The sequence below is a fragment of the Berghia stephanieae genome, chromosome 5 (assembly GCF_034508935.2).
Source record: "Berghia stephanieae isolate SIO BIC M18660-M18661 chromosome 5, UCSD_Bste_1.3, whole genome shotgun sequence".
Lineage (NCBI taxonomy): Eukaryota > Metazoa > Mollusca > Gastropoda > Nudibranchia > Aeolidiidae > Berghia > Berghia stephanieae.
This window is the reverse complement of record NC_088364.1, coordinates 50,621,763-50,649,262: the sequence shown is the minus strand read 5'-3', so window position 1 is coordinate 50,649,262 and position 27,500 is coordinate 50,621,763. Positions and strand designations below refer to the sequence as shown.

General features: G+C 34.7%; 1 protein-coding gene across 1 annotated transcript in view; it reads left to right on the top strand.

Annotated features, from left to right (window-relative positions):
• Nucleotides 1–27,500, top strand: part of LOC144973134 (uncharacterized) — a 93,131-nt gene that overhangs the window by 17,154 nt on the left and 48,477 nt on the right. Inside the window, exons 6-20 of the mRNA XM_078915223.1 lie at nt 833–978; nt 2,014–2,203; nt 4,547–4,647; nt 6,369–6,741; nt 9,209–9,391; nt 13,433–13,471; nt 14,702–14,890; nt 16,143–16,274; nt 17,278–17,437; nt 18,817–19,232; nt 20,055–20,170; nt 21,976–22,111; nt 23,768–23,973; nt 25,442–25,535; nt 26,431–26,599. Of these exons, the coding sequence (XP_078771349.1) occupies nt 833–978; nt 2,014–2,203; nt 4,547–4,647; nt 6,369–6,741; nt 9,209–9,391; nt 13,433–13,471; nt 14,702–14,890; nt 16,143–16,274; nt 17,278–17,437; nt 18,817–19,232; nt 20,055–20,170; nt 21,976–22,111; nt 23,768–23,973; nt 25,442–25,535; nt 26,431–26,599 (2,650 nt within the window). The remainder of the gene's footprint in view (nt 1–832; nt 979–2,013; nt 2,204–4,546; nt 4,648–6,368; nt 6,742–9,208; nt 9,392–13,432; nt 13,472–14,701; nt 14,891–16,142; nt 16,275–17,277; nt 17,438–18,816; nt 19,233–20,054; nt 20,171–21,975; nt 22,112–23,767; nt 23,974–25,441; nt 25,536–26,430; nt 26,600–27,500) is intronic.

Here is a 27,500-nt window from a genome sequence, read left to right as displayed (position 1 = left end):
AACTACGTAATAAAAACTTCCGATACAACGAGTTATTGATAACAGTTATTACAAGAAATACGTTACAAACAATGACAATAATTAAAAACCCACAAGATATATTTTCTGTTACATTTTTATACCGATGACACGTGTTTTAATATTTGTTTCTTTTTTTCCTCCGATGATAGATAACTGTTTTTTAATTGAGGCCAAGAAAGTAAAGCTTGAGGCTGAATTTACATATTATGTGCAAATAAGAGCACGTCTCTTGAGGCCAAATCCATCAAATTCCATCATCAACTTAAGAAAAACCCAGAGACTTGTAGTCAACTCTGAATGGATTTGTTGATGAAAACATAATCTACATTTAAACAGTGACAATTATATTATGAGGTAGACATAAGATGAGAAAATTGATTTTCTGTGCGGATATGTGAGCTTGTGGCATGAAACTCGCCTCCGGATTGGAATATCCTGGGTTCGAGTCTCACTCTGAGTGGAGCATAGTTAAGGCCTTGGAAAATGCTTTTTACTCACATTCTCTCACCGTACTCACTTTTAAAATGAGTACCTAGCCGTTAACAGCGTTGTCTCTGTCTGAAAAAAATTGCTACATTATCGTCTAAAAGTCGTCATCACTTGTCCTACATGTTGGGATTGGCTAGGGACCCTTTGCAAATCGCTTTGAGCACTATGGTGGAAATAGCGCTATATAAAAGCTCGAGTGTTTTTTCTTCCCTTTTCCTTCTCATGATAAATACGTTGGAAGACTCTTTCGGTATTGGAGCGTTTTAATGTCTTGTCATAAAGTATAAACATTTAATTCTGTTTTTCTTTTCTTTTTCAAAAGGGAAAAGGACTGCGGCACGGCGGATTGGTTATGGATCGACTCCGATCAGCGGGTTTGAAATTGAATGTATCCGACTTTTTACTGGATCCGTATGATATCACTATTGAAGACATAGATGGTCTGATTGGGTCGATGTTGTCTGACATGTATGTATTCATAACAATATTCTGATGTAATTATTGGTAAGATGGTGGTGGTGATGGTGGTGACTGGGGCTCTGACAATTTCGGATTTATCACATAACACATAATTAAACAAAAGAATAATCGTACATTTTTAATGATTAATCTTTGGTTGTGGGTAAGTTAATTTTTCATTCTTTCACTGTCTGTATCTCGATTTATTTTATTTGTTCCATATGTGTTTTGTAGAGGTTGGCTGTGACTGGTGGCGACCTTTATTTGACAGCAGGTGGCGGCACTAGGGGTTACTTTTGCCTGTTCATATTCTGTTATATTACAGGTTGCGTCTACTTACGGCACAGGCGAAAATACTATAATATTAATCATTACGCACTACATATACTAGTTTTAAATGGCATTAATTAATCACACCACAATTTAAGTCCACGGGTATAAGGTTGATATAAATGATTTGTACCCTTGTTCCACAGTATTTTCCGCTAGATTGGATTTCAAGTTGATCACTATAGCATTCTGGTTTTAAAGTGATGGAATGAGAAAAAAAAGCCGAATTTTGCTGAATACTGGTTTATATGCGAGTAGAAATATGACCGCAGTTGAGTAAATACCAGAAACCAATGATGTTCCTGGATTCGTTAGTGCCAGAATTTTACTGGTCATTTAGTCGGATCCAATCACATTTCGCTTATGCTAGTCCTGGCTGGTCCGTCAGGTAAGATATCCACGCGTCATTGCGTAATCTTAGGATAATTTTACTGCTGCTTTGATCAGTCGGACCGGTCGATTAGTTATGTAGACACATGGCATATCTCGACTCTCAGCTGGTCGTTAATTAATTCATTGTCATAAATCGGCGTTCTTGTAATTGTAGAATTATGTAGGTGCGGCTGGGAACATAAGATTATACAGGCGCCGCTGTGAGCAAAATAAGGTATGGGTTATTTAAAATCCTGAGAAAGTTAGGAGGGATTTGAAATAAATCACTATGATGGTGATGACCTACCACTAATCTAAAATGATTTTGAAATTGTTTCACAGGGAGAATCTCAAAATCATAAATAAGATTGTGCATATGCTGGACAAGGATGTGGCCAGAAGACTAGCCGAGCGTGTGGCAGCGGAACTTGGAAACCCATCTGGGTGGTCATTTGAGATACTAGAAGTCGTTATACAACTTATGACGCATCTCCCCGATGACATGCTGCAAGCATACCTCAATGACGTAACGGTAAGGTCCTTGTGTACGTTATTGATAACCTTTGTGCGGCTATGTGGTCTAGTAGTATGAAATTCGTCTTCGGAGTGGACGGTCAAGGGTTCGAGACCCGCCCTTAATGGCGCATATTTGAGTTCTGCGATGAGGCTCTTTACTCCTATTGTACTCAGGTGTAAAATGAGTACTTGGCCGTGAACAGCTTTGTATCTGTCGTAAAAAATGTAATATCGTTAACAGGCGTCATATCTCGTCGTATATTAATAATATAAAAATATATTAAAAACGAATTTATATAGAGCCTAAACATCCACGTTAAATGTGCTCTGCGGCGCTTTACAAAATGACGACACTACATAATAAAGCATGAATACAGAAACAAAATCAAAGCAGCGTCTATTTCATAAAGAATAAGCCTTACGGCACAACTCAGTCTTCAGACATTTCCTGAAAGATAATACATTTTTACAGGACTTTGCACGAGGACTGAGTGTGTTCCATAGGCGTGGCACAATGGATGAAAGGCTTCTTTTAAAAAAAAACCCCAACGAAACTTGGATTTTTAGGTGGTAACCTTTCAAAGTTGGGACTGAGATGATCTTAAATTTCGAGTGGGTTCATAGTCCCTGCATCTAAAAATAAAGCACAATAACTAACCCTAAACTTCAGAGGAAGCCAGTGCAGTTCCTGGCGAACTGATGTATATGATCTCTTTTATTCGTTAATTTTGTAAGTCTAGCCGCTTTGTTTGAATTTTTTTGTAGTTGATGAATTAATCTGCTTTAACAGCAAATGAGCAGGACATTAATCTAATCTGTTAGTAATAAAAGAATTAACAAAAATCTTTGTTACATCCTCATCAATATAATGTCTGATTCTCCCAATGAATGTTTCTAATGTGATAGTAACAACATTGACAGATTTTTTAACATGATCTTCCATGGATAACCCTTGATCTAAATACACCCCAATATTTCTCACACAACAACTAGATTTAATAGTATTTTCACCCACTAGTTTATCATTTGTATATATTTTTGAGAGTTGATACCTATTTCCAAAAATATAATTTAATTTCATCCAATCCTTTATGTGAGCAATACAATTTTTCATAACTGAGACTTATGACAACTCTGAATCATTGAGTCAAATATATTAAGTGTTGCTGTCGGCTAGGGCCCCCTGACAATGCATAATCAATGAATAGGTTATATATTGGATCTTTAGGTGGCATAACTTATCTGTTTTAGTAGCAACAGGATGTATAGGCAGATTCTAAGGATTACAGGGGGGGGGGGGCGTAAAAGAGTGAGATTGGATGAAAATAAGATGCCCTCACTCTGAAACCAGAAGATCAGTTGAACAATGAATGCATCCAGTCCTCCGGAGGAAAAGTTTGACACTTCCAAGTAGATTGAAACCAGTTTTTTTAAAAATTGACATCACATTATTGTTCCTATTCCCGAGCTTTATTCGAACTTTTGAAAAAAAAAGAAATACAAACGAACAAAAAAAAAAAAAAACAAACAAAAAACAAAACAAACAAACAAAAAAAAAAAAACACAAAAAAAAACAAAAAGAACCAAGCGACAGCAGAAGGATTTGGATGATACTCCGACATATCAGTACAGGAAGAACCTTTTCCACTTTTGTTATAGAAACGAGGGTTGAAGAGTTGATTGTCCGCTCTTACGTTATTACACACGTACTTTCTCACAGTCAGTAACTCGGCAAAAGAACATCGTTTTTCTTAGATTCTCGCACTTTGTCCAATAAAATATAGCATCATAGCTACTAAATTATGTCGATCTGGGAAATGTTCTCGTATTGAAAATATGAAACCGCTTCAAGAGACCTTCTATGGGCGATTGCAAGTGCGATGTCTCCGTTTCTTTCCCCCAAAACAACTAGAGCATATAACGCAAAATCCACTAAACGTATCCAAGCGCTTTAAAAGGTCAACAGCATTACTTAGGATGTAGGACGAGACATGACGCCTGTCAGGCGACCTTACAATATTTTTTCCGACAGATACAACGCTGTTAAGGGTCAGGTACTCATTTTACAACTGAATACGGTAAGAGAATGCAAGTAAAGAGCTTTTTCCAAGGACTCAACAATGAACCGCTTAGAGGAGGACTCGAACACTGGACCTTCCGATCCGAAGGCGAGTGTCATACCAAATATTGGTAAACGTTAGAATCTAAATTCTGATTGTTTCAGTAAACTTAGGAGCAGGATAAAACACCCGTTCCCAAATTCTTGCTAAGTAAATCTTGTCCCCTGTAGGTTTACTACTCCGAATATATTTTAACTTGATTTGGAATATAATTACGTATTATTTTATGTCATTCACAGCTGGAGTATTTCCTCAGTGGCAACTTCATAATCACCAAGAAAATCGTCTCATTTTTGGTTGACACTCTTTACGAAAAGAGAAGCTTGCCGTCATTCAACAAGTAAGTCCTTCTAACATCAATCGATTTGAATAATCCTCGTCTTGGAAAAAAAAACACTCTCAAACCTAGGACCTCGGAGTTTCCTGGCCAAATTTTTAATTACGTGTTTTTCCAGAGTACAACATTTTACTGGGAGTCCCGATAGCTCAGTTGGTAGATCACTCGCTTCACAATCAAAGGGACCGAGATCGATCCCGGGTGCAGTCGAAATTTTTTTATGAGCTCATCTCCATCCAGGATTGATTAGGTAGCTGGGTCTGTTAGCTCTGGAGGAAAGTACTTTGCGATAAACTAGCGTCCTATCCAAAGGGTGGCAATCTATTTCTGTTGTCTGTTTCACGCAATAAAAATAGGGATAAACTTCAGCCCTATGGGTCTACCACAACAGTTAACTGGTTAAAACTAAAACATTGATTGAGCAGAGTGACTTTGGTTTCTTTGAGCTCACTAAACTTTTATTTCTTTATTCTGATCATGTTGAGATCCAAGTCACTTTTCATCATTTAGTTCATTCCAACCTAACACCAGATTGACATGCTGTCTTACGTACTTTATGCCGTTCTTTTACATTTCCCAATTTGACTCCCATCATTGTTTCTTGAGCTTGATCTTTATATATATATATAAATAAATATATATATATATATATATATATATATATATATATATATATATATATATATATATATATATATATATATATATATATATTATATATCATATATATATACACACACATATAAATATATAATCTATATCTATATCTATATATATATATATATATATATATATATATATAAATATATGATTATCGGAATATCCACTAAACGTGCTCAAAGCGCTTTGCAAAGGGTCTCTGACGAATGGTAACACGTAATATATAAACAAGGCGTGACGCCTGTTGGGCGATATTACATTTTTTCCGACAGAGACAATACTGTTAACGGCCAGGTACTCATTTTACTCCTGAGTAAATTAATTAATTAAATTAAATTAAATTAAATTTCCTATATTCATCCCATAGGGTAATTTGTCTCTGAGGTCTATTCCAAGGGAAGACTGGAATAACCCAGGCGTCAGCCGCAGTGCAGTGCCGCAAATTGAGCTAGGGCGAGGTGACTTGCTCAAGGCCACACAGCGCAGCCGCCTGTGATCGAACTCAGTACCTTTCGGGTACGAATCAAAGACCGTGCCGCTTAGCCACGCTACCCCTAATGTGAGAGAATGTACGTAAAGACTTTTGCAAGAACTCCACTATGCACCTAGCAAGGCTCGAACCCAGAACCTTCCAATCCGAAAGCGAGTGTCCTACAAGAAGACCACATAGCCTGTTAATCTTCAATCCAATGGTACAGGCTATTTTAAAGTTAAAATACGGTGATCATAATATGTATAAATATCCTGATTTGTGAGAAATGCAACCTCAGACTGTAACTAGCCTTATACAGATTTTAGGAACATAAACTGAATGTACAAAGAACCGCTAGCAAAAAAATGTTCCTGGTGTGGTTAGTAACAAATGTTACTTATAATTTCTAAATGCAGAAGATGGACGTTCGGACACATTTCCTGCCTATACATAGATTGCTTAATGTATAAACATTTGCATTATAACATACATTTAAATTTTAATCTCAATATTACAGAGATTTGGAGACATATGATGAAAATAAGGTATTATTAAAATGCATAACATTAAAAACTTGTTACTTATCCCACAGGCGTTTTTGTATGTCAATCTATTACTACCCTTACATCACCGTGACTATGTTGGATGGCTTTACGTCGATGGAACTGTGGCATGCTCTCATGCAATGTCCCAAACTCTTTTACGAGCTAGCGTACTCCTACGAAGATTTGAAGAAGTTTGAGAAATATTACGAAAATTATGATGATGACGATCACGATGATGATGATGACGACGACGACGATGAGGAGGATGAAGAGGGAGGTAATGGTGAAGATGAAGAGGGAGATTATGACTATGAGGAGGAATACTTCCATCAAGAATGGGATCCTGAGAACATTGAGGAAGATTTTGAACAGGAAGTTGTGGAATCATTCATGAAAGAGCTAAGGCCAAACATTAAGCAGGTTGGTTCTGTTGCATTTCATACTAGAGATTTTTTTAAATGCCTTTAAATTATTTAATGAATGAAAAGCTGGAAATGAGAATATATATATAGCGCTTTTACACGGATATATCAGCTCAATGATCTTCACAATGGCATTTTAGTTACCTGGCAGGTTGTAAGAAACAACACTTCCATTTGAAACAGTACAAGACTGACACTCTTTCAATATCTACCACAGTCTAAAGGTGCTAATTCACACCTCAGTTGAGTATTTTTCTTTACCAAAAATGAACATTATTACAAACATGCAAAATCAAAATTTTAATACCAAACTTTTCATAATACAGTTCAAACGAAGTATGTAATTCGACATATTGTATTTGTGCTTCATCGTGAAACAATCTAGCTATACTAGTAAATAAGCGCTGAACGAAGCTAATATTATTTTTAATCTCTTATTTAAAATGTTTAAAATGGGGGGTGAAGTGACCGAGTGGTTAAGGCATTGCACTGTGACCCGGAAGGACCCGGGTTCGAGCCCCGCTTCAGGCACTTTTGTTTTTTTCCTTGAGCAAGATTATTAACCGCCAATTTGTTCACTTGGACAACATGGGTGATTCCTGTTGACATCAAAAATCTTGTTTGATGAGTTATCTATATTCCTTCGTGGAATGCCTAGGCGACGATGTCTTATGATGTCGTGGCGGAAAAGGCATAATTTTTTTTTATTATTTAAAATGTATATTTTTATAAAGATATTAATGAATTTAAAAAATGTCCTTAAAGGGAATTTGTTGCTTTAAAATGCATATATTATTATGACTGAGCATTCATAATAGGTCAATAATAAAAAAATCGATGCATTTTGTGTATTTCAAATTTTTCTTTTCTTCTATTCTTTTTGATCTGTTTCTCCCTTTTAAATATTTGTATCTCAAAGAATGTGCAATGTATAATTTCAAATATATTGTTACGTAAGTTTTAAGGTGCATTTAAAGCTCTTTTACAGATAATATGATACGATATGCTATGATATACGATGAAGACTAAATATCAATGACACGTTATTACATTTATTACATTTTTAATACTGAATGCCTCTCGCGAATATCCAATGGAAATTCTAAACTATGATAATGCATGATTTTATATTAGGACAAAGGTTTATTTTAAAGATAGAAACACCTTTCACAATATTATAAATAACATAACATAGCATAGTAAGGGTTACTTAGGTGAACGACCTTTAAATATCATATGAAAAAAGAAGTTCAAAAGGTCAAAATTTCACAGTTATGATCATAACTACCGTCATCATTGATATCATAAAGTCAAAAATATATCAATTAAATGCTTATTCATCAAATTCATATTTTACGTTTTGGAGCCCCTTGTTGAATGCCTTTATGAAGCGATTTACACTTTTGGAAGCTTGGTTCTTCATTTCAAACTATGTATTAACTGTCCTTACAAAAGAAATATCATAATTGTTATAAATATTTGTCTGCGGGGGTACATTTTACATGCGAGATTGGAGAGATAAGTATAATTTTTAACTTTTCCTCCTAAGGCATATTTTCAGTTTCGTTCAAAAGCATTGTTGGCCATTTTTGGATATTTTAAAAGACAATTGACAAATCATTTCAATCTATTCATATTTAATGAGTATCCTCCCTAGATATTTTATAATGTAGCGATCATGGGACAGATGTGAAGTGTGTTTTTCTCAACTAAGAATTAAATGAAATTATTATTATTATTATTATTATTATTATTATTATTATTATTATTATTATTATTATTATTATTATTATTATTATTTATTATTATATTATTATTATATTATTATTATTATTATTATTATTATTTATTATTATTATTATATTATTATTATTATTATTATTATTATTATATTATTATTATTATTATTATTATTATTATTATTATTATTATATTATTATTATTTATTATTATTATTATTATTATTATTATTATTATTATTATTATTATTATTATATTATATATTATTATTATTATTATTATTTATATTATTATTATTATTATTATTATTATTATTATTATTATTATTATTATTATTATTATTATTATTATTATATTATTATATTATTATTATTATTATATATTATACTATTATTGAATATTGCTTTAATTAACCTTTTTTAATTTGTAAAACAGTGTGTCAAAGACGACAATGGCGTGTGAAAAAAAGAAGACATGAAAATTATTAATTATCTTACCACATTAAAAAAAAAATATATACATATATATTTATATTGTTCAAACCTCTTATTGCATCCATACAGTCATGTTTTTTAGATTTGCAGGAAAAAAGTATCTTATGTTGACTCATTTATTTGAGCCGACGTATTCGACAAATCAATTAAAGTACCTTTGTCTTTACAATAATATTACCTTGGTATTATTGTGGTAACAAAATATAATTGAGATTTTATAATCTATTACAGCTGAGGCCCCTTATGATGAGGATCTTTTCTGATAGAAATATGACATTGAATGTAACGCAACTGATGGAGCTGGGCATTTTCCTACCAGCAGCGCCAAGCCATTTATTTAAAAATATTCCAGATCACGTCTTGATGAAAGTGTGGCCTAAAATACAAAAATTTGGAAAGTTCCCGAGGGAAACGGTAAGACATTGTAGACAATAAAGCGTTGTCATCATAGGTAGAAGTACTACTACTACTACTACTACTAGTAGTAGTAGTAGTAGTAGTAGTAGTAGTAGTAGTAGTAGTAGTAGTAGTAGTAGTAGTAGTAGTAGTAGTAGTAGTAGTAGTAGTAGTAGTAGTAGTAGTTTTAGTAGTAGTAGTATTAGTAGTAGCAGCATTAGTAGTAGTAGTATGAGAAGTAGTAATTTTGGTAGTAGTAATAGTAGTATTGATGGTGATCGCAGTAGTAGTTGTAGTAGTAGTAATCGTAGTAGTAGATTTTACTCTCCCGGGACTTCATCAATACGTAGACTGCGAGACAAGGGACAAAAAAACATTAGATTTATTCCTGTGTAATATTAAAAATAGTTATAAATGTTTACCCCGCGCCCCATTAGGTTTATCTGACCACTGCATGCTCTTGCTACTCCCCACCTACCGCCCTGTTTTTAAACGTGTAAAACCAGTAAAGAAAAGTGTACAGATCTGGAACGGAAGTGTGTGTGAAGATTTGCGTGGTTGTTTTGAATGCACTGACTGGAATGTTTTTTATCGAATCATGTGATAGTGTGGATGAGCTGAATGACTGTGTGAGTGAATATTTAAAATTCTGTGAACAGCTAGTGTCTTGTAAAAAAGAAATAAAATATTATCCTAACAACAAGCCTTGGATAACAAAAGATCTAAAACTTTTATTGAACCAAAAGAAAACTCTCTATACTAGTGGAAACAAAAAAGATCTGAAAACAAAACAAAAAGAGATAAAGAGGGTAATATCTAGTTGTAGAGACAAGTACAAAAATAAAATTGAAAAATGCTTTTCTTCTGGGGATATACGGGACACGTGGCGGGGGCTTAAAACTGCTGTTAACTATAATCCAAAGCCCACGATTATATCAGAAGATTTCGAAATTGAAACTTTAAATAAATTTTATTCACGTTTCGACACAGCAAACAAATTTGATATTGAAAATGAAAAACAGAAATTAGACAGGGCTTTGGAAGATGAAATGACTATTGAGGTCAGTGAGGAGGAAACGAGATTCGTATTTTCGAAACTAAACGAGAGGAAGGCTGCTGGGCCGGATGGATTGAAAGGAAAACTATTAAAAGAATGTGCCCATCAGCTTTCCCCCATTTATACACATATTTTTAACTGGTCCCTCCAATGCGTTTCGATCCCTGAAATTTGGAAAACTTCAAAAATTATTCCTGTTCCAAAAAAAGAAAAACTTGAAACTATGAACGATCTCAGACCTGTTGCGCTGACTTCAATAGTCATGAAATCTTTAGAAAAACTTGTTCTTGTTAAAATTAGGAATCAGTTTATGCCATTGAGTGATAATCATCAATTTGCTTACAAACCAGGACGTGGCGTAGAGGATGCCATTCTGCTGTTTACAAACAACATCTACAGGCATCTAGATCACGCTAGGAGCTATTGCAGATTGCTTTTTGCAGATTTTTCTTCAGCGTTCAATACAATGCAACCTCAGTTGGTTGTTCAAAAATTGACTAGTCTGCATTTAAACAAGTATATAATTGCTTGGGTGCTCGAATTTCTTACGGAGAGAGCACAATATGTTCAATTAGGACAAAACAAATCTTCCTGTATAACTACAAATACTGGTGCTCCTCAAGGTTGTGTATTGTCCCCTGTATTATTCACAATATACACGAATGACTGTATAAGTCAAAACCTGAGTGTACCTTTAATAAAGTTTGCAGATGACACCGCTCTTCAAGGCCTCATAACAAATGGCAACGAAGTGGCTTATAGGCAAGAAATTGATAGATTTGTGTCTTGGTGTGATGCCCACCACCTAGAGCTTAACATAAGCAAGACAAAGGAGCTAATGATTGACTTTAGGAGAGTGAAGGAACCGATAGAACCGTTAAAATTAAAGGACCAATTCGTCCAGCGAGTTCCTCACTACAAATACCTTGGTGTAACGATTGATGACAGGCTCAAGTGGGATGAACACTTGAAAATAATTAGGCATAAGATGTGCAGACGTACATATTTTTTATCAAAACTCTCTCAGTTTAGAATAGATAAAACCCTCTGCACATTATTTTATAGAGCAGTAATCGAAAGTGTTTTGTCATTTTGTATAACAGCTTGGGGAGGCAATTGCTTCGCAGTGGAAAGGAACAAAATAAATTCAAATATTAAAAAATCCATTAAACGCTATATAAATGATGTTGACGATGTAGATCTTTTATACGAGAAATTTTGTATAACTAAAATAACTAAAATATTAAATGACCAGTATCATCCACTAAGACCATCAATTATTATGTCAGAAAGAAGTGGTCGCCCTTTCTCTATTTCAACGAAAACAGAGAGACACCGAAAATCTTTTCTGCCGTCCAGTATTAGGCTTTATAACAACAAGCAATAATCATTTTATATAATTATTTCTCATTTTTACTTTTTTTAAATATAAATATTAATTTATTAATTTATTTGTTTTTCAATCTTTTCAATTTTCAATTTATAGTGACAGTTTTAACTATTTTACAGTGTTGATATTATTCATATTATAAAGCGCAGCTCTGGTTATAGAGCTGCTCCTTTTTTTATTTTTTTTTTTTTAATTTATTTATTTATTTTTTTTATATATACATCCTATTTCCATTGTATTTTTATTGTGTAAATTATAACACGTCTGTACAAAAAAATTTCCTTTTTGGGATGCAATAAAGTATTATTATATTATTATTATTATTATTATTATTATTATTATTATTATTATTATTATTATTATTATTATTATTATTATTATTATTATTAAATTATAGTATGTAGTTAGTAGTAGTAGTATAGTAGTAGTAGTAGTAGTAGTAGTAGTAGTAGTAGTAGTAGTAGTAGTAGTTAGTAGTAGTATAGTAGTAGTAGTGTACTAGTAATAGTAGCATTGATGGTGATGGCAGTAGTAGTAGTAGTAGTAGTAGTAGTAGTAGTAGTAGTAGTAGTAGTAGTAGTAGTAGTAGTAGTAGTAGTAGTAGTAGTAGTAGTGGTACTAGTAATAGTAGCATTGATGGTGATGGCAGTAGTAGTAGTAGTAGTAGTAGTAGTAGTAGTAGTAGTAGTAGTAGTAGTAGTAGTAGTAGTAGTAGTAGCAGTATCAGTAGTAGCAGTTGGAGTAATAGTAGTGGTGGTAGTAGTAGTAGTAGTAGTAGTAGTAGTAGTAGTAGTAGTAGTAGTAGTAGTAGTAGTAGTAGTAGTAGTGTAGTAGTAATGATGGTGATGTTTGTGATAGTGGTAGTAGTGTTGGTGGTGTCGATGGTGGTGGTATTGATGATAATTGGGATGATGATGGTGATGGTGGTATTGGTAGTGATGGTCGTAGATGATAGTATTAATAGAAGTAATAGTAAATGTAATTATAGTGGAAGCAGCAACAGCATCAGTGATAGTTATAGCGGAATTATTGATGCTAATGTTGCTGTTGCCAGCGCAGTATTGGTAGTCGTAGTTGTTGTTGTAGTGGTAAGACCAGAAGTATTATCGGTCGTAGTGATATTTGTAGTTTTGGTCGTACCAGTTGTTGTACGGATAAATGTAATGTGGTGATGACAGCGGTGGTCACAATACCTGAAGTTTGGTCTTTCCTACCAGTGCTTATAGTCGTAATAGTATTAGTAGGAGTAGTATTAATATTAGTAGTTGTAGTAGTAGTAGTAGTAGTAGTAGTAGTAGTAGTAGTAGTAGTAGTAGTAGTAGTAGTAGTAGTAGTAGTAGTAGTAGTAGTAGTAGGAGTAGGAGTAGTGGTAGTAATAGTAGTGGTAGTTGCCCCTAAATGTGGACACCGCTTTGAGGGGAAGGCCTGTCTGTTTTACCGATTTCTAAGTGGAACCGTTTTTTGTTGCTGTGAACGTTGTTAAGAGGAAGTGACGTCACGACTTTGGCACCAAATTTCACTTGACTCTCAGACTTGTATATATGTGCACATAAATATGATCATTACTTTCTTTGTTCGATAAAAGATTTTTAAATGTTTTTTTTTTCTTCAGCTTGATGTAGTCCTGGATAAAATTGGTGACAAGATCCCGGTAGGTGGAATGAATAATAACGATACTACACGAAATAACACTGTCTATAATCTTTGTCTTGGCCATGGATTTTCTATAAGCCTTGATGGTATATTGGGTCTAAATTTCTCAGTTAGTTGTTAGTTGAACATTTGCTTCACATACAAAGGGCCCAAGATCAATACCAAGTGAAGTCGAGATTTTTTACGACCCTCCTATCCACCCAACAGTGATTTGGAGCTGGGTCTGTTAGGTCTGGTGGAAAGTATATTGCGATAGACTAGCATCCTATTCAAAAGGTAGCTAGCAATTGCTATTGTCAGGTTCTAAACTCCGGCTCCATGGGCAATATGGCTCTTAAGGCCTACTTTGTTGTTATATTATTGTGTCTTGATATAAGTAATATAAATAATTTCAGTCTTATTTTCCCCATTATCCTATGTTCATGAGTATTTATAAAATACATAAATAATTTATTGTAACAAGAATCCGATATAATCCAGAGTGGTATTTTTAATCGAATGGAATATCTATGGATTCTTAACCAGTTAACTTCCCAACTCTGGAAAACACGCATTGAAAATGTGGCCAGAAAACTCGTCCTTCAAATATCCTACGATTTAAACGACTCTCATATTTTAAAAGAAATCATCCCGATGTCCAATGTTAGAGAGTTAAAAAAATTTTTTTTTCCAATATGAGGGTCACTAAATCGATCGATATTTGAAAGACAAGTGTTCTTGGCAAATTTTTAAATACATGTCTTTCCAGAGTTCGGTAGTTAAGGGGTTAACAACAGCAGTTTTATGATATCAGAGGCTAGACTTAAAATAGGGATGAACGGAAATATTATTTTTAACAAATTAGGGCAAATTCTAATTTGGCCCCCCAAGTCGATCAAACTGAATTTTTTTTCTAGACGTTTTACTTCATTCATGTCTTTAAATGATATATTCAGCCTATTGTTTAACCTTAAAAAATAAATAACAATTTGAAATTGAATGCAAGCTTCAATTTAATTACGAAAACAGGTAGAATGGACGTTTTGGATTTCCCCTTTATCAACAAACAGGATGAATGAATCACTACAGATGAATGAGATGATCTGTAGTGTTTCATTCATCCTGTTTGTTGATAAAGGGGAAACCCGAAACGTCCATTCTAACTGTTTTCGTAATTAAATTGAAGCTTACATTCATTACATAACCGTTAAAAAAGGATATCAAACCATCTTTGACTATCTCTGTGTAGGAATCAAAGGCCGCCAATGCATCCACGGCCCATTTGCTTGGTCAGGCTATTCTGGTGCTTCCATGTAGCGACATCCAGGACTTCCCAGCAGAGGAAATGGTCAAATTCGTCCTAAGTGGCTTCTTCAAAGAAAACGACGACTTTTCGTGTGACATGAATGAGATGAGTTGCAGAGCAATCGCTAAAAAGGTGATTATATTGTACTTTTTAATGGTGGTCATTTTCAGGCTGCTTTATGATCTAGTCGTATTACGCTCGCCTTCGGACAGGTAGGTCCTGGGTTCGAGTCCCGCTCTGAGCTATGCAAAGTTGTGTCCTTGGAATAGGCCCTAAATTCACATTCTTTCGCTGTACTCAAACAGCGTTGTCTCTGTCGAAAAAAAAATGTCATGTCCTTTCAGTCGACGTTCTTTCTTGTCTTATATGTTAGCTATTTTGTTGGCAAGGGACCCGTTGTAAAGCGCGTTGAGCACGTTTAGTGGATATTGCGCTACAAATGTTTCTGTGGTTAAAATTTTAAACTTTTATATAACATTAAACATCCACTCAATATACAAAAAGCGCTTCAGAAGGGGCCCTAAAATAAATTTAATATTTAACATATAATATGTTGCATAACACCTTTTACAGTTTCTTTCTTCTTCATTTTGCTCGGAGATTGCGCGGTTTCCTGTCAGGTACAAATGTTACACGTAAGTAAGGTGGATAAATGTAAAAATGTATAAAATGTCTTTCCCAAGTCTAAATTTTACGCTTCGAATCCATTATATACAGGTCACAGGCCACGCCTCGTACTTTTTGGACACAACGCCGTACAATTGAGTGCTATGTTGTATGTTAGCTTTTAAATATGTAATATTACCATAATATCCCTATATTGTTTACTTGATCTACATAAAAATAAATACAATAAAATATACATATGACGAACACAGTTAAATGGAAATTATGGAAATAACAAACGCATCTCTGTACCCCATCTCTTCCTTAGCTGTCAAAACAAATACAAAACAATCACACGAACAAACATAAACAAAACCAAAAAATCCAAACCAAAAATAAACCAAAAACAAAAATACAAACAAACAAAAACACCCAAAACAAGATATACAACATATACAACAATATTTTGTAGTCTTTAAACTTTTCTCAGGCGACTACAAATTCAATTTAAATATATAACAAGTAAACATAACATTTTAAAAAGACAGAATTCCAAACTCTCTATTCCCATTTTAATTGTTTTTGTAGACAGACGGAAAAGGGATTTGAGCCCGAAACGTTCTGTGTTCGATATTTTGTTGTCCCTTTTTTTGGGAGCTAATATGTTATTCATTTTGTTTTATTTAATTTTGTCGACCACTTTATAAAACTCATGAGATGGATCAATATCTTAGTAATGAGGAATAATAATATTGACTATATTATGCATCCAACACAGGCAATCAAGGATTCTCCCAAGGCTTTAAAAAATCTTGTTGTAGACAACCTCGGCCATCTGGGTGAATATTTAGACTTCGACGACTTTGAGGATGATGACATCTACTTCAACGACTACTTGCCCGATAATGTTGTAAGTATTGTATTGGTGATTGGCAAAGAATAGGGAAGAAAAATGTGAAGTAAAAAAATATAGATCCTATTTCAATGGAAATGTAAATAAATCCACTCTTCCTGAGGACTGGATACACCTACCTTGTGTAATTCATCTTTTGATTTCCAGTGACTGCATCTTATTTTCTAGTCAAAATATATTATCCTGATTGACAATAAAGATCATCCATCCTCGCTTTTTATTATCCCGTAGTCCTAAGAATATGAATAAACATCCCGCTACTAAATATACTACGCTTGACTGACAAGTCTTGACACCTGCTGAATATCTCCGATTGTACTGTATGTTGTCATCAAATTGTGTGAACTTTGAACTTTGTATTGATGGTATACTCACCAGTATCAACTATAACATCAAAAAGTGCGCAATTTATTCTTCTAGTTAATCACCAAAACGTGTTTTGCTGTTATTTTTTGTTCTTAAAAAATCTTATTTGAAAGAACCTTTATTACAACATGTCGGTCGAAGAAATCATTCAAAATATATTGCAATGAACAACAGTCTGTCACTGAGTTTCTTGCTGCAGAGAGATGGTTGCTCTTGTAAATCCAAAGCAATTAATTATTTTCACCAAATTAGATCATTATCATCACATTTCATATTCATTAATTTCATTCTTCTTCTTCTTTTTCCTCATCTTCCTCTTCTTCTTCTTCTTTTTCTTCTTCTTCTTCTTATTGTTATTATTATTATTATTATGATGATGATGATGATTATTATTATTATTATTATTATTATTATTATTATTATTATTATTATTATTATTATTCATCATCATCATCAACATCATCATCATCATCATCATCATCATCATCATCATCATCATCATCATCATCATCATCATCCACCTCATCATCATCATCATCATCATCATCATCATCATCATCATCATCATCATCATCATCATTAAAGTTATTGATAATTATGTTATCTTAAGTCTTCATTTTTTTTTTTTTTTCAGAAAAAGGATATGTTTAAAAGAAAGGAAAAGAAACAGAAAGAAAAAGGAGAGAAAGAAGAAAAGGATTCCAAATTCGAAGTATCAGATACAGACTTTGCTCTTGATGCTTTCGTAAAAGAGGGAGGAAAGGAAAAGAGCAATAAAATGAGTTTCAAAGATGGTTTGTAAAACATCATTTTATAATCAATTCTCTCTAGCGAGTTAAAAAATTTTACGCAATATGTCGCACCGATCCAAATACTAGATTTTTCTAACTCAAAAAGAAAAGCAACAAGTATATTCTATAGATACATAATATTGTGCAGTAAAACAAACTCCACACTGTTCTTAGAGTCAAGCTGTAACAAAAGAATTGTTTAAATGTTATGATGTATATAAAGGAAATCAGAATGATAAAATTGTTGTTTGCATCGTGATACATGTGTCGATTTTCCTATGGTTGGTAATGAGAGGGTCTAAAATAACCCACTTAAACGGACACACTGTATCGATTGATTAACACATCTGAATAAAAAAGGTAAATCGGTTGTAACATCTCCACAGTATTAAAACACCCAGAGTCGATAGATCAACAACATCATGTTTTGTCTTGACACAAAGGTCAAGCCATGTTAAGGATATTAGCTGTCGGATTGGGTACAAGAAAGATAAAATTTATGATCAGGAGCTGTATCCATTGGCAAGAACTTTACTCCAAATACTCAGACAAGCTCCATACGAGGCAGTGGCGATATTACTTTAAAGTTAGTGCAAAGAAGAGGTCAAAAAGGGAAACTATGTGTATCAAATGAAAATAATTTCCATCTGGCCAGTTTTTGGAATATATGAAGAATTGAGAAGCGCATACACGGGAATGCTCTATAAAAATATATATTTTTATAAAGGCCTCAGCATAGTAATAATTTTTAAAAGTTGTTTACATGTCGTATGAGACATTATACGACACTATTATTTTAAGTTTATCGTAATGTGATGTTTACGTGATAAAGAATTACAGCGTATGTTGCGAAAATTGGGTATTACTCATGGATACGACAAGCAATGGCCGGCAAAGCATTTTCAAATTCTTCATGTAAAATAGTCTACGCCATAACTTTTCTTGACCGGATAAAACAAATCAGTTTAAGATGAAAACTGTCCGCATTTTTGTTTATCTAATTGAAAAGTGTGTATTACAATTTTTGGAGAATTTGGTGTTGTGGCAATGCTACCTATGCGATTAGATGACATAGATACGAAGTTGCCAGTTGCCGAATTGAAGTCCTTGTCTAAACACAATGGCAGCAAAATTATTATTACATTGGTTTTGAAGTTATGTATTAATTGTTAAATTGTTTTTTTTTTGTTGGCCGGAGAAGTATTTTTAGCCGAAACGTTCCGTGTTTTGTCTTTTCTTCTTTTTTTGAAGTTATTCTATTCATTTTGTTGATCACTTTTTACATGTCGCCAATCCATTTGTCTGCCCTATTGAATATAAATTGATTTCTCAATTACCCAAATATACAAATAAAGGAAATATGATACTTGTTTTTCTTTCAGCGGTTTTATTGGATGTTCTGAAGTATAAGCTGAAAACCTTCAAAATACAAGAGTCCAATTACACGGAAAAACTCAGTGACAAACCATCAAAACGGTATAATGCCACTTACCTGATGAAGATGAACAACACTATTGGGGATAAGTTTTCAATGAAAAGGTTTGGAGACGTGGAAGCATTCCTCTATGAAATGTTTGAAGTTACCTTCGATATGATTATTGATTGGGTGGCCAACGGGAGCTTAAAAATTGATGATTTGGACTTTGAACAGGATTTTGATGACGGCTTTTCCTCCGTCAATGAGGACTTTTTGGAAGAAATACCCGAATCGGAAAAATCTCTGGAGTTTCTCAAAGAGGTAAAAACGGGCCTGAAGTCTAAAGCTGGGAATGGTGGAGGACCTGTTGAGCAGAAAAAGGTAAAATATGTCGTATCTTTAGTTTAGCACATTATATTGACAACTTATAGGATAAAGCATGACATTCAATAATTGCCGTTATAATAATATTATAAGAATGTTCAACTCCTGCAATTGAAATTTCGCCCGAGCTTTCAATATCGCTGTGACACCTTGCCAGTGCGCATTGGGAGCAAGTTACACATTTCAAACGTAGGAGTCGATCGTCTTTATTAATAACTCTCCAATGACCTCACTTATGAAATTTCTAGTTAAAATATAATATTCTGTTTACCATGCTTGTTTCTCGAATTTGTATAATTTGACGATAAGATAAGTATTAGATATATCTAGTCAGGATAACATAATGCGTCAAAATCCATTCTAGTTAAACAGGATGTTTGAGAACAAATTCTTGAACGGGCACGGGCACGTCTTATTACAAAAGATAATTGGACGTCTAGTTCTAATATATTTGCTGTTACGCGCGCAATAAACATTATTATTATTATTATTATTATTATTATTATTATTATTATTATTATTATTATTATTATTATTATTATTATTATTATTTATTATTATTATTATTATTATTATTATTATTATTATTATTATTATTTATTATTATTATTATTATTATTATTATATTATTATTATTATTATTATTATTATTATTATTATTATTATTATATTATTATTATTATCATTATTATTATTTATTATTATTATTATTATTATTATTATTATTATTATTATTATTATTATTATTATTACCATTACCATTAACATAAATGATACAAGTAATAATAATATCATCATTAACGTTCGTCTATTTTCCAGCTATCTAGCGGATTCAAAATGGTCAAGAAGATTTTTGGATTGGACGGCAACGAAACAGACATCTGTATGGATGAGTCTGTCATCGAATCTCTTGACTGCTACTTCACTAGGGCCAGGTAATCAACAATGTTTGAGAAGTTCCTTGTATTTGATGATATTTTGCTGCTTAAAATATAACTGATTGAAGTATTCAAAATGTGACAGTACCGCATCTGGTCGAGCGTTGTGTTGTGATAAAGTTACCGGGCGGGTTCGAACCTGTACACATGTAGTATGCTGCAGCAACAAATTCAAAGTATGGGGCCCGATAATGTGAGCAAGCCAGCACACCGATGTTCGATGGGGAGACGATTACAAAAGTGGCTGGTTTAATAAGAACGAGAGAGGAAATGGGAAATCCCTCTCAAGTGCATAATGGACGGTTAATGCCCCCGCCGTTTCGAGCCGAAATAAGTTCTGGCTATGCACGTTTCAGGTTACATATATAGTTTTGTGTGTCAGTGCATTTTATCCGACTGGCGGATGTTGCGAGTTAATAAATATATAATAAAATTGAGCTTTGTATAGCGCAATATCCACTAAATGTGCTCAAAGCGCTTTACAAGGGGTCCCTGGTCAACAGCAATATTTAACATGTAGGACGGGACATGACGCCTGTTAGGCGATATTATAATTTTTCGGACAAAGACAACGCTGCTAACAGCCAGGTACTCATTTTACACCTGAGTACGGTGAGAGAATATGAGTAAATAGTCTTTTCCAATGACTCAACTATGCGCCGAGCGCGAGGCTCGAACCCAGGACCTTCCGATCCGAAAGCGAGTGTCATACCACAAGATCACATAGCCACAGTGAAAACCTAACGTAAAGCATCAGTAGCAGTATGAGTCCACAAGAAGCTGCTGCTGTATATGCATCATGCATTGTCTTGCGTATTAAGTGTTGCTGTTTGGTTTGGGATCAATTGTAAAGCGGGTTGAGCTCATTAGATGGAGATAACGCTATATAAAGTGGCATTTAAAACTCACATTGTTTGCTTCTTGTTTTAAATAGAGGGAATTGCCTCCTAATCCCTCCCCCTCTTTGCATTTTTACTTAGTTCAGGTATCTACCATCTAAATGTTGCTCAACTCTCTGAAAAGATCCCATTACAATAGGTCATGTTTTGTCCTATATGTTACTTCCCGCAGTTTGGTTTGAGATTACAAGCGCTTTGAGAATAATATTTGAGGCGGTTATTTTCAAAGCTTTCTAAATCCTATTTTCAAGCGAAAACTGCATTTCCTTGTCAGTTTTGAATAAACTTAAATGGGAATATACTTGTCTTGTCAGCCTAATAGAGCAATATCTCAGGTGTTTTGAGTCTTCAAACTTTCTATCATAAGGTATCCAACAGATTGCTTTAAAGTGGCAACTCGTTTTCCATCTCTATGGGACTTAGCGGATTGTGAAAGTCACCTCCCCATTAATATAAAACAATTCAGTCTCACTCTTCTTGTATCCTTCACCACGTTGCATTGTACCGGTCCAGGATACTACATTCCTAGTTAGTGCGGCTATGTGGTCCTCTGGTCTGACATCGCCTTCGAGTTGAAAGGTCCAGCGTTCGAGTCTCTCTCTCTCTCTCTCTCTCTCTCTCTCTCTCTCTCTCTCTCTCTCTCTCTGAGCGTTGCATTGTTGAGTCCTTGGAATGGGCTCTTGACTTCCCATTCCCTCGCCGTAGTCATGTATAAATGAGTATCCGTTAACACTGTTGTCTCTGTCGAAAAAAAAATGTACAATCGTCCTAGATGTTTAAGTGTTGTTGTTAGCTAGGGACCCCTTTTAAAGCTCTATGAGCACGATTAGTGGATGTTGCCATATATAAATGCTCTTGCCCTGTCCTTACTTTTCTCAATTCTTTCCAAATGTTTTTCAACAGGAAATCAGATCTGAAACAATTATCCAAAGACACCAGAAAAGCAATCTTCATGGCAGAAGGAAAGTCCGATGAATGTGTTGCATCAATGTTTCCCGATGAAATAATGGAACATTTTGAAGAATTCCTGGAAATTGATGTGAGTGGAATAAGGAGAAATCTTATTGGTCATCTGATTTTAGTATAATGACATGCAATTTGATAATTGAGCCTAGTATCAATATTTTTTTAAAATAACAAAATAACATTTTAAAAAAATCTAAAGTAAAAAAAAAAAGGAGGAAAAGAAATATGATAGGAAAGAAAGAAAATTAAAAAAAGAAAAAGAGGAGAAAATGAAAATAAAGACACGATTAAACAGAACAAATGTTAAATGAATACGACATATCGGAATATACGAAATGGTTGCCAATCACTACAAAGGGAGAACTGCCCTTGGCGATGCTTAAAGTCGGGTTACTCAACGCCTTCATTTTCGGCTCGTTCTCTTCCTAATCATCCTCCTCTGCCTCCTATTCCTCCCCATCATCCTTCTCCTTCTCCCTCTCCCTCACTTCCTTTGTAAACATCGACTGTGTAAACCAGGTTGATTGTTGCTGTTCATGAAAATTTAATATGGATGAAAGGATAGGAACTAAATAGACTTTAACTTTGTGATTATCTGAGGGTTTGTTTTCATGATGCATATTCAAGGTCTTAACCTTGTTAAATAACTTAACACAGGCAAGTACTTAAGCTGATCATTGCATTCGACCATTTCAAACGAAAATAAAAAATGAGTGAAAATCATTAGATAGTGTCAATCCCATTGTACGAGTAATATCCATGTGAACTAAATGTACAAAATTGAATTCGAATTCACAATAATCATAATGATGAAATTTTATGAATAGATCAATAAATTCCTTTTATTCATTTCTGATGGGAAATTTCTCTTTATGGTCTTTTTCAAGCAAAGGCTAGTATAACCCAGGTATCAGAGTCAGTGCAGCGCTGCAAAGTGATCTAGGGCGCGGTGACTTGCTAAGGCAACACAGCGCGAATAGCCGAACTCAGTACCTTTTAGAGTACAAAGCAAATAATATACCGCTGAGCCGCGGTGTTCTTTAAAGGTTTACTTAAACACACGAATCTGTCCTTAACAAGGTTTTTATTTCAATATAAATTGTATTTTTTTAAAAAGTGCACCCTTTCGCAATGAGACCTTTAGACCCTATCGCCTAGGCATTCCATGAAGGAAATATAGACAATCCACCAATGATGCCAACGGGAATCAACAATGTTGTCTAAAGTGAGAAAATTGGGGGTTAATAATCGTCCCCAAGCAAAACAAAAACAAAAACTTAAGTGTCTGAAGTGGGGCTCGATGACGGGACCTTGCGGATCACGGTGCAATGTCTTAACCACTCGGGCACTTCTCTCCTAATTGTATAGATAGTATGCGCTTGGCTAAGAAGCTCATAACATTGACATCCGGAAGTATAACGAAACAACACATAAATTGTGTGTATCCATGAACGTTTATAGTCAGGTTAATACAGTTTAGTGAGCATTACTCATAAACGCGAATGGCAAAAACAATAACAAAGACCTGAGTGACGTCAACTAAGAACTATCTATAAGTTAAGCTTTAATTCAATTTTAGTATCAAGTCCCCCCCCCCCTCCCCCGACCACAAAGGATGCTGTTTTCAGACGATTGGTCACATTTAAGGTTAAACAACGACCATCCTGCCCCACTGATATCTAAAAAGTTATTTCACAATGTCATAATTTTTTTTCTCTCTACATATAAGGAGGAGCTGCGTGATGCGAATGAGTGGGATGAAGATCTTCTACTGAGGAAAGGCCCGGCAATGCTGTGTGGGATGGATGAGAGCCATGTCGATAAACTGACACCAAAGGCTGCTGTTCGTTTGAGCTATCAGCTTTGCCACTGCCGCCAGCTCAGCATCGGTGCTAGAATGGCTGTTTTCAAAAAGATAAAGACGCATTACCAAAAGTAATTTTTTTAAGGATGCATTTAATAAGATAAAAAAAGTAGTCCTTCGGAGCCATTAGGCCCATGGAGCCGGAGTTTATTCCAATTTCTATACCTTTAAACGCACAACAGCAATTGTTTGCTACCCTCTGGGTAGATAGGACTCTGGTCTATCGCAGAGTACTTTCCACCACGTCTGACAGACCCATCTACCCAATCACTATTGGTTGGACAATGGGGTCAGAAAAAATCTCGACTGCACCCGGGATTGATTCGATTCCTTTGCGTGTGAAGAAACTGCTCTACTAACTGAGCTGTTGGGACCCCATTTGGTACCAATCAGTATATATTTTGTATAAATGTTGAGATATAATAATATAAGATACTTTGATAGCTTTAGATATATTGACGTATTGCCGATCGCCTCCAAATCTTTGGACTGGGACGCATTGATAGCTTCTCTGATTTGTTGAGTGAGTTCTTTCCACTGATGACGGTCGCTGCGATGGATCTCATGTATTCTACATCCTTTTCGCAACTCAGTTTTCTATTTTGTACTTTACACATTCATTAATAAGTTGTTCATTTTTAAATATAACTGTTCATAGGTCTACCACAACCACAATCTGTAAAATACTTTGAGTGACGCAAATTTACTCTACAATGATAAAACACATTTTCTATTTGACAAGAAAATGTTTTATTTAGCATATAAAGGGGACAAAGTAGCCGAGTGGTTAATGCATTGCACTGTGACCCGTAAAATCCCGGGTTCGAGCCCCGCTTCAGGCACTTTCGTTTTTTTTCCTTGGGCAAGATTATTAACCCCCAATTTGCTCACTTGGACAACATGGGTGATTCCTGTTGACATCAGACATCTTGTTTGATTAACTATCTATATTCCTTCCTGTTCCTGGAATGTCTAGGCGACGATATCTTATGGCGGAAGGGCGTAATAATAATTTTCTTTTGAGAATAATAATATTGATCTGTCTAAAAGCATGTATTTTTATATCTATACATAGTTATATGCACACAATCCAACATATTTCTATGCAATATGTCTATATTGTCTATAGATGCCGTCCTTTTTAAATATGATTGCAGAAACAATATTCTTCAAAATATATTTAGCTTTCTATATCTAGTTTTACCCTGTGCGGCTATGTGGTCTTGTAGTATGACACTCGCTTTTGGAATCGGAAGCGATCGTGCTTTTTTCGGCGCATAGTTGAGTCATTGGAAAAGGCTTTTTATTCACATTCTCTCACCGTACTCAAGTGTAAAATGAGTACCAGCGTTGTCTCCATCGGGAAAAAAATTGTAATATCGCCTAACAGGCGTCATGTCTCGTTCTATATGTTTCGTGTTGCTCTTGATCGGGGACCCTACGTAAAGCCCTTTGCGCACGTCTAGTGGAGTTGCTCTATATTAAAGTTCAAGTTTACAATGAACTATTTACGATAACTCATTCCCCTTCATATTTCAGTGACATCAGCAACATTTTCAAACCTCCCTACAATTTGGATGTAGCCAGCTGCTTGATGTATGCACCAAAAGCTGATCTGATGGCCATGACGCAGGTTATATCCTTTCCTATATCAAAATATATATCAAAATGTTTTAATTCTTTTCTCTCGGTGGAGGATGGGTGCGTATATAAGGCATCACTCTTCTGATTACGAGGGATATAAGACCCTGCTCTCTGTATCTCCTGTCTCTTCTTGATCGGGTCACTACACTGTCGCCGATGGCTGAAAACCATCTAAATAGTAAAATCTTTTGGCACTGCATTTTTCCTTCACAATAATTGTTATACCTTTGACATTCAATCACATTTTCCGAATCTGGTGTGAGAAGACTGGTTACAAATATAAAGAATTTTTTTTTAAATATCCCTTTTACATATTTTATCCTTGCGAGATTTATACCGCATCTGAAGATGGGCCACATATTGTCTTTTTTTCCACTGATTAAAAGCAACAATCTAAGTAATCGATCAAATAATATGTGCACACATAGTTGAGTCTTTGGAAAATGCTCACTTTTCTCCATACTCAGGTGTTAAATGAAAACCTAACCGTTAAAGGTGTCTACGCCTTTTCTTCCTTCTGAATAATTACGAATCTCAAACAGGTAACATATCGGTATAAACCAGTCACTTAAAGTTCAGATAAAAGCCTAATTAATTTATAACATTCAAGGTAAAATAGATGCTTTCATTGGGGAGACTTGTTTTATCTTTCATAATCTCCAAAGTTCTAGATTAGTTAATTCTGGTCATTTTTAGAGTTAAATTTGATTTTTTTTTCATCAAAATTCATTCTGACGTAACATCAGAATGATGCATGGATTACATTATGGTTTAGCTTTTTGCCATTCTGCCATATTTCCAAAGGAGACATCTATCTTATTTTTACATCTTTTTACATCTTTCGCCTTCTAACTATTAATGTTCTTTGCCTCTTCCTCATTCAGAAAGCCAAGAAGATTTTCGTGGCAATGGCCAGTAAATTCCTGGATGAGATTAAAGATCACCTGGACCACATTGAAGAAATGGGATATTTTGGTGTTGAAGATTTAGTGGAAGAGAAGCTGGATGCTGAGGAACTTGCCAGCGCGGTGTGGGAAATCATGGTGGAACTGGGTACGATTCTTACATTCGAATATAATGAGCTACAAAACACATTAAAATAGTCGTAAAACCTTATTTGCGGAGTGAACTTTTAAAAATTTGACACGTGTCAAGGAATGTAATTTTAGTATTGCATTTCTAAAAAATGCTTTTAAAGTGTGATTAAAAAAATCAATTGTGTTTTAATTATTCCATCGAGTTTTACAATTAAAAAGCCATGTGGGGTTCTGTGGTCTAATGGTATGACACTCGAATTTGGAAACCGAAGGTCCTGGGTTCGAGTCTCACTCGGGGCATAGTTGAGTCCTTGGAAAAGGCTCTTTATTCACGTTCTCTCGCCGTACTCAGGTGTAAAATACTACCTGGGCGTTAACAGAGTTGTCTCGGTCAAAAATTTTTTTGTAATATCGCCTAACAGGCGTCATGTCTCGTTCTACATGTTACATGTCACACAGCAGCTGTTGGTCAGCGACCACTAGTAAAGCGCTTTGAGGAGTTTAGTGGATATTGCTCTATATAAAAGCTCGAGTTTTTTTTTGGGGTGTTTTAATTGATAAAATCAAGCCAATTTGCTCCGTTGCCTTCTAATGTCTTTGTGAATTACAAAAAGGCTAAGGAGTGATTCTATAATATTTTACATTCATTTTTTGAGCAATTTAGCCTGAAACGCACAAAAACACTTCCATGAATATTTGTTTCCCTTTCCCCATCGATATTTTCTATCAACTATGGTTCCCTGATATTTTCCGTGTTCGTTTCTTGTCAAATAATTCCATGTCTGTGTCAGGCACATCTTTTTTTTTCGTCTTAGTCTACAGCTTGTGCTACTTGGGTCTTGTGGTGTGACACTCGCCTTCGGATCGGAAGGTCCAGAGTTCGAGTCCCACCCTGAGTGGTGCATCGTTGAGACCTT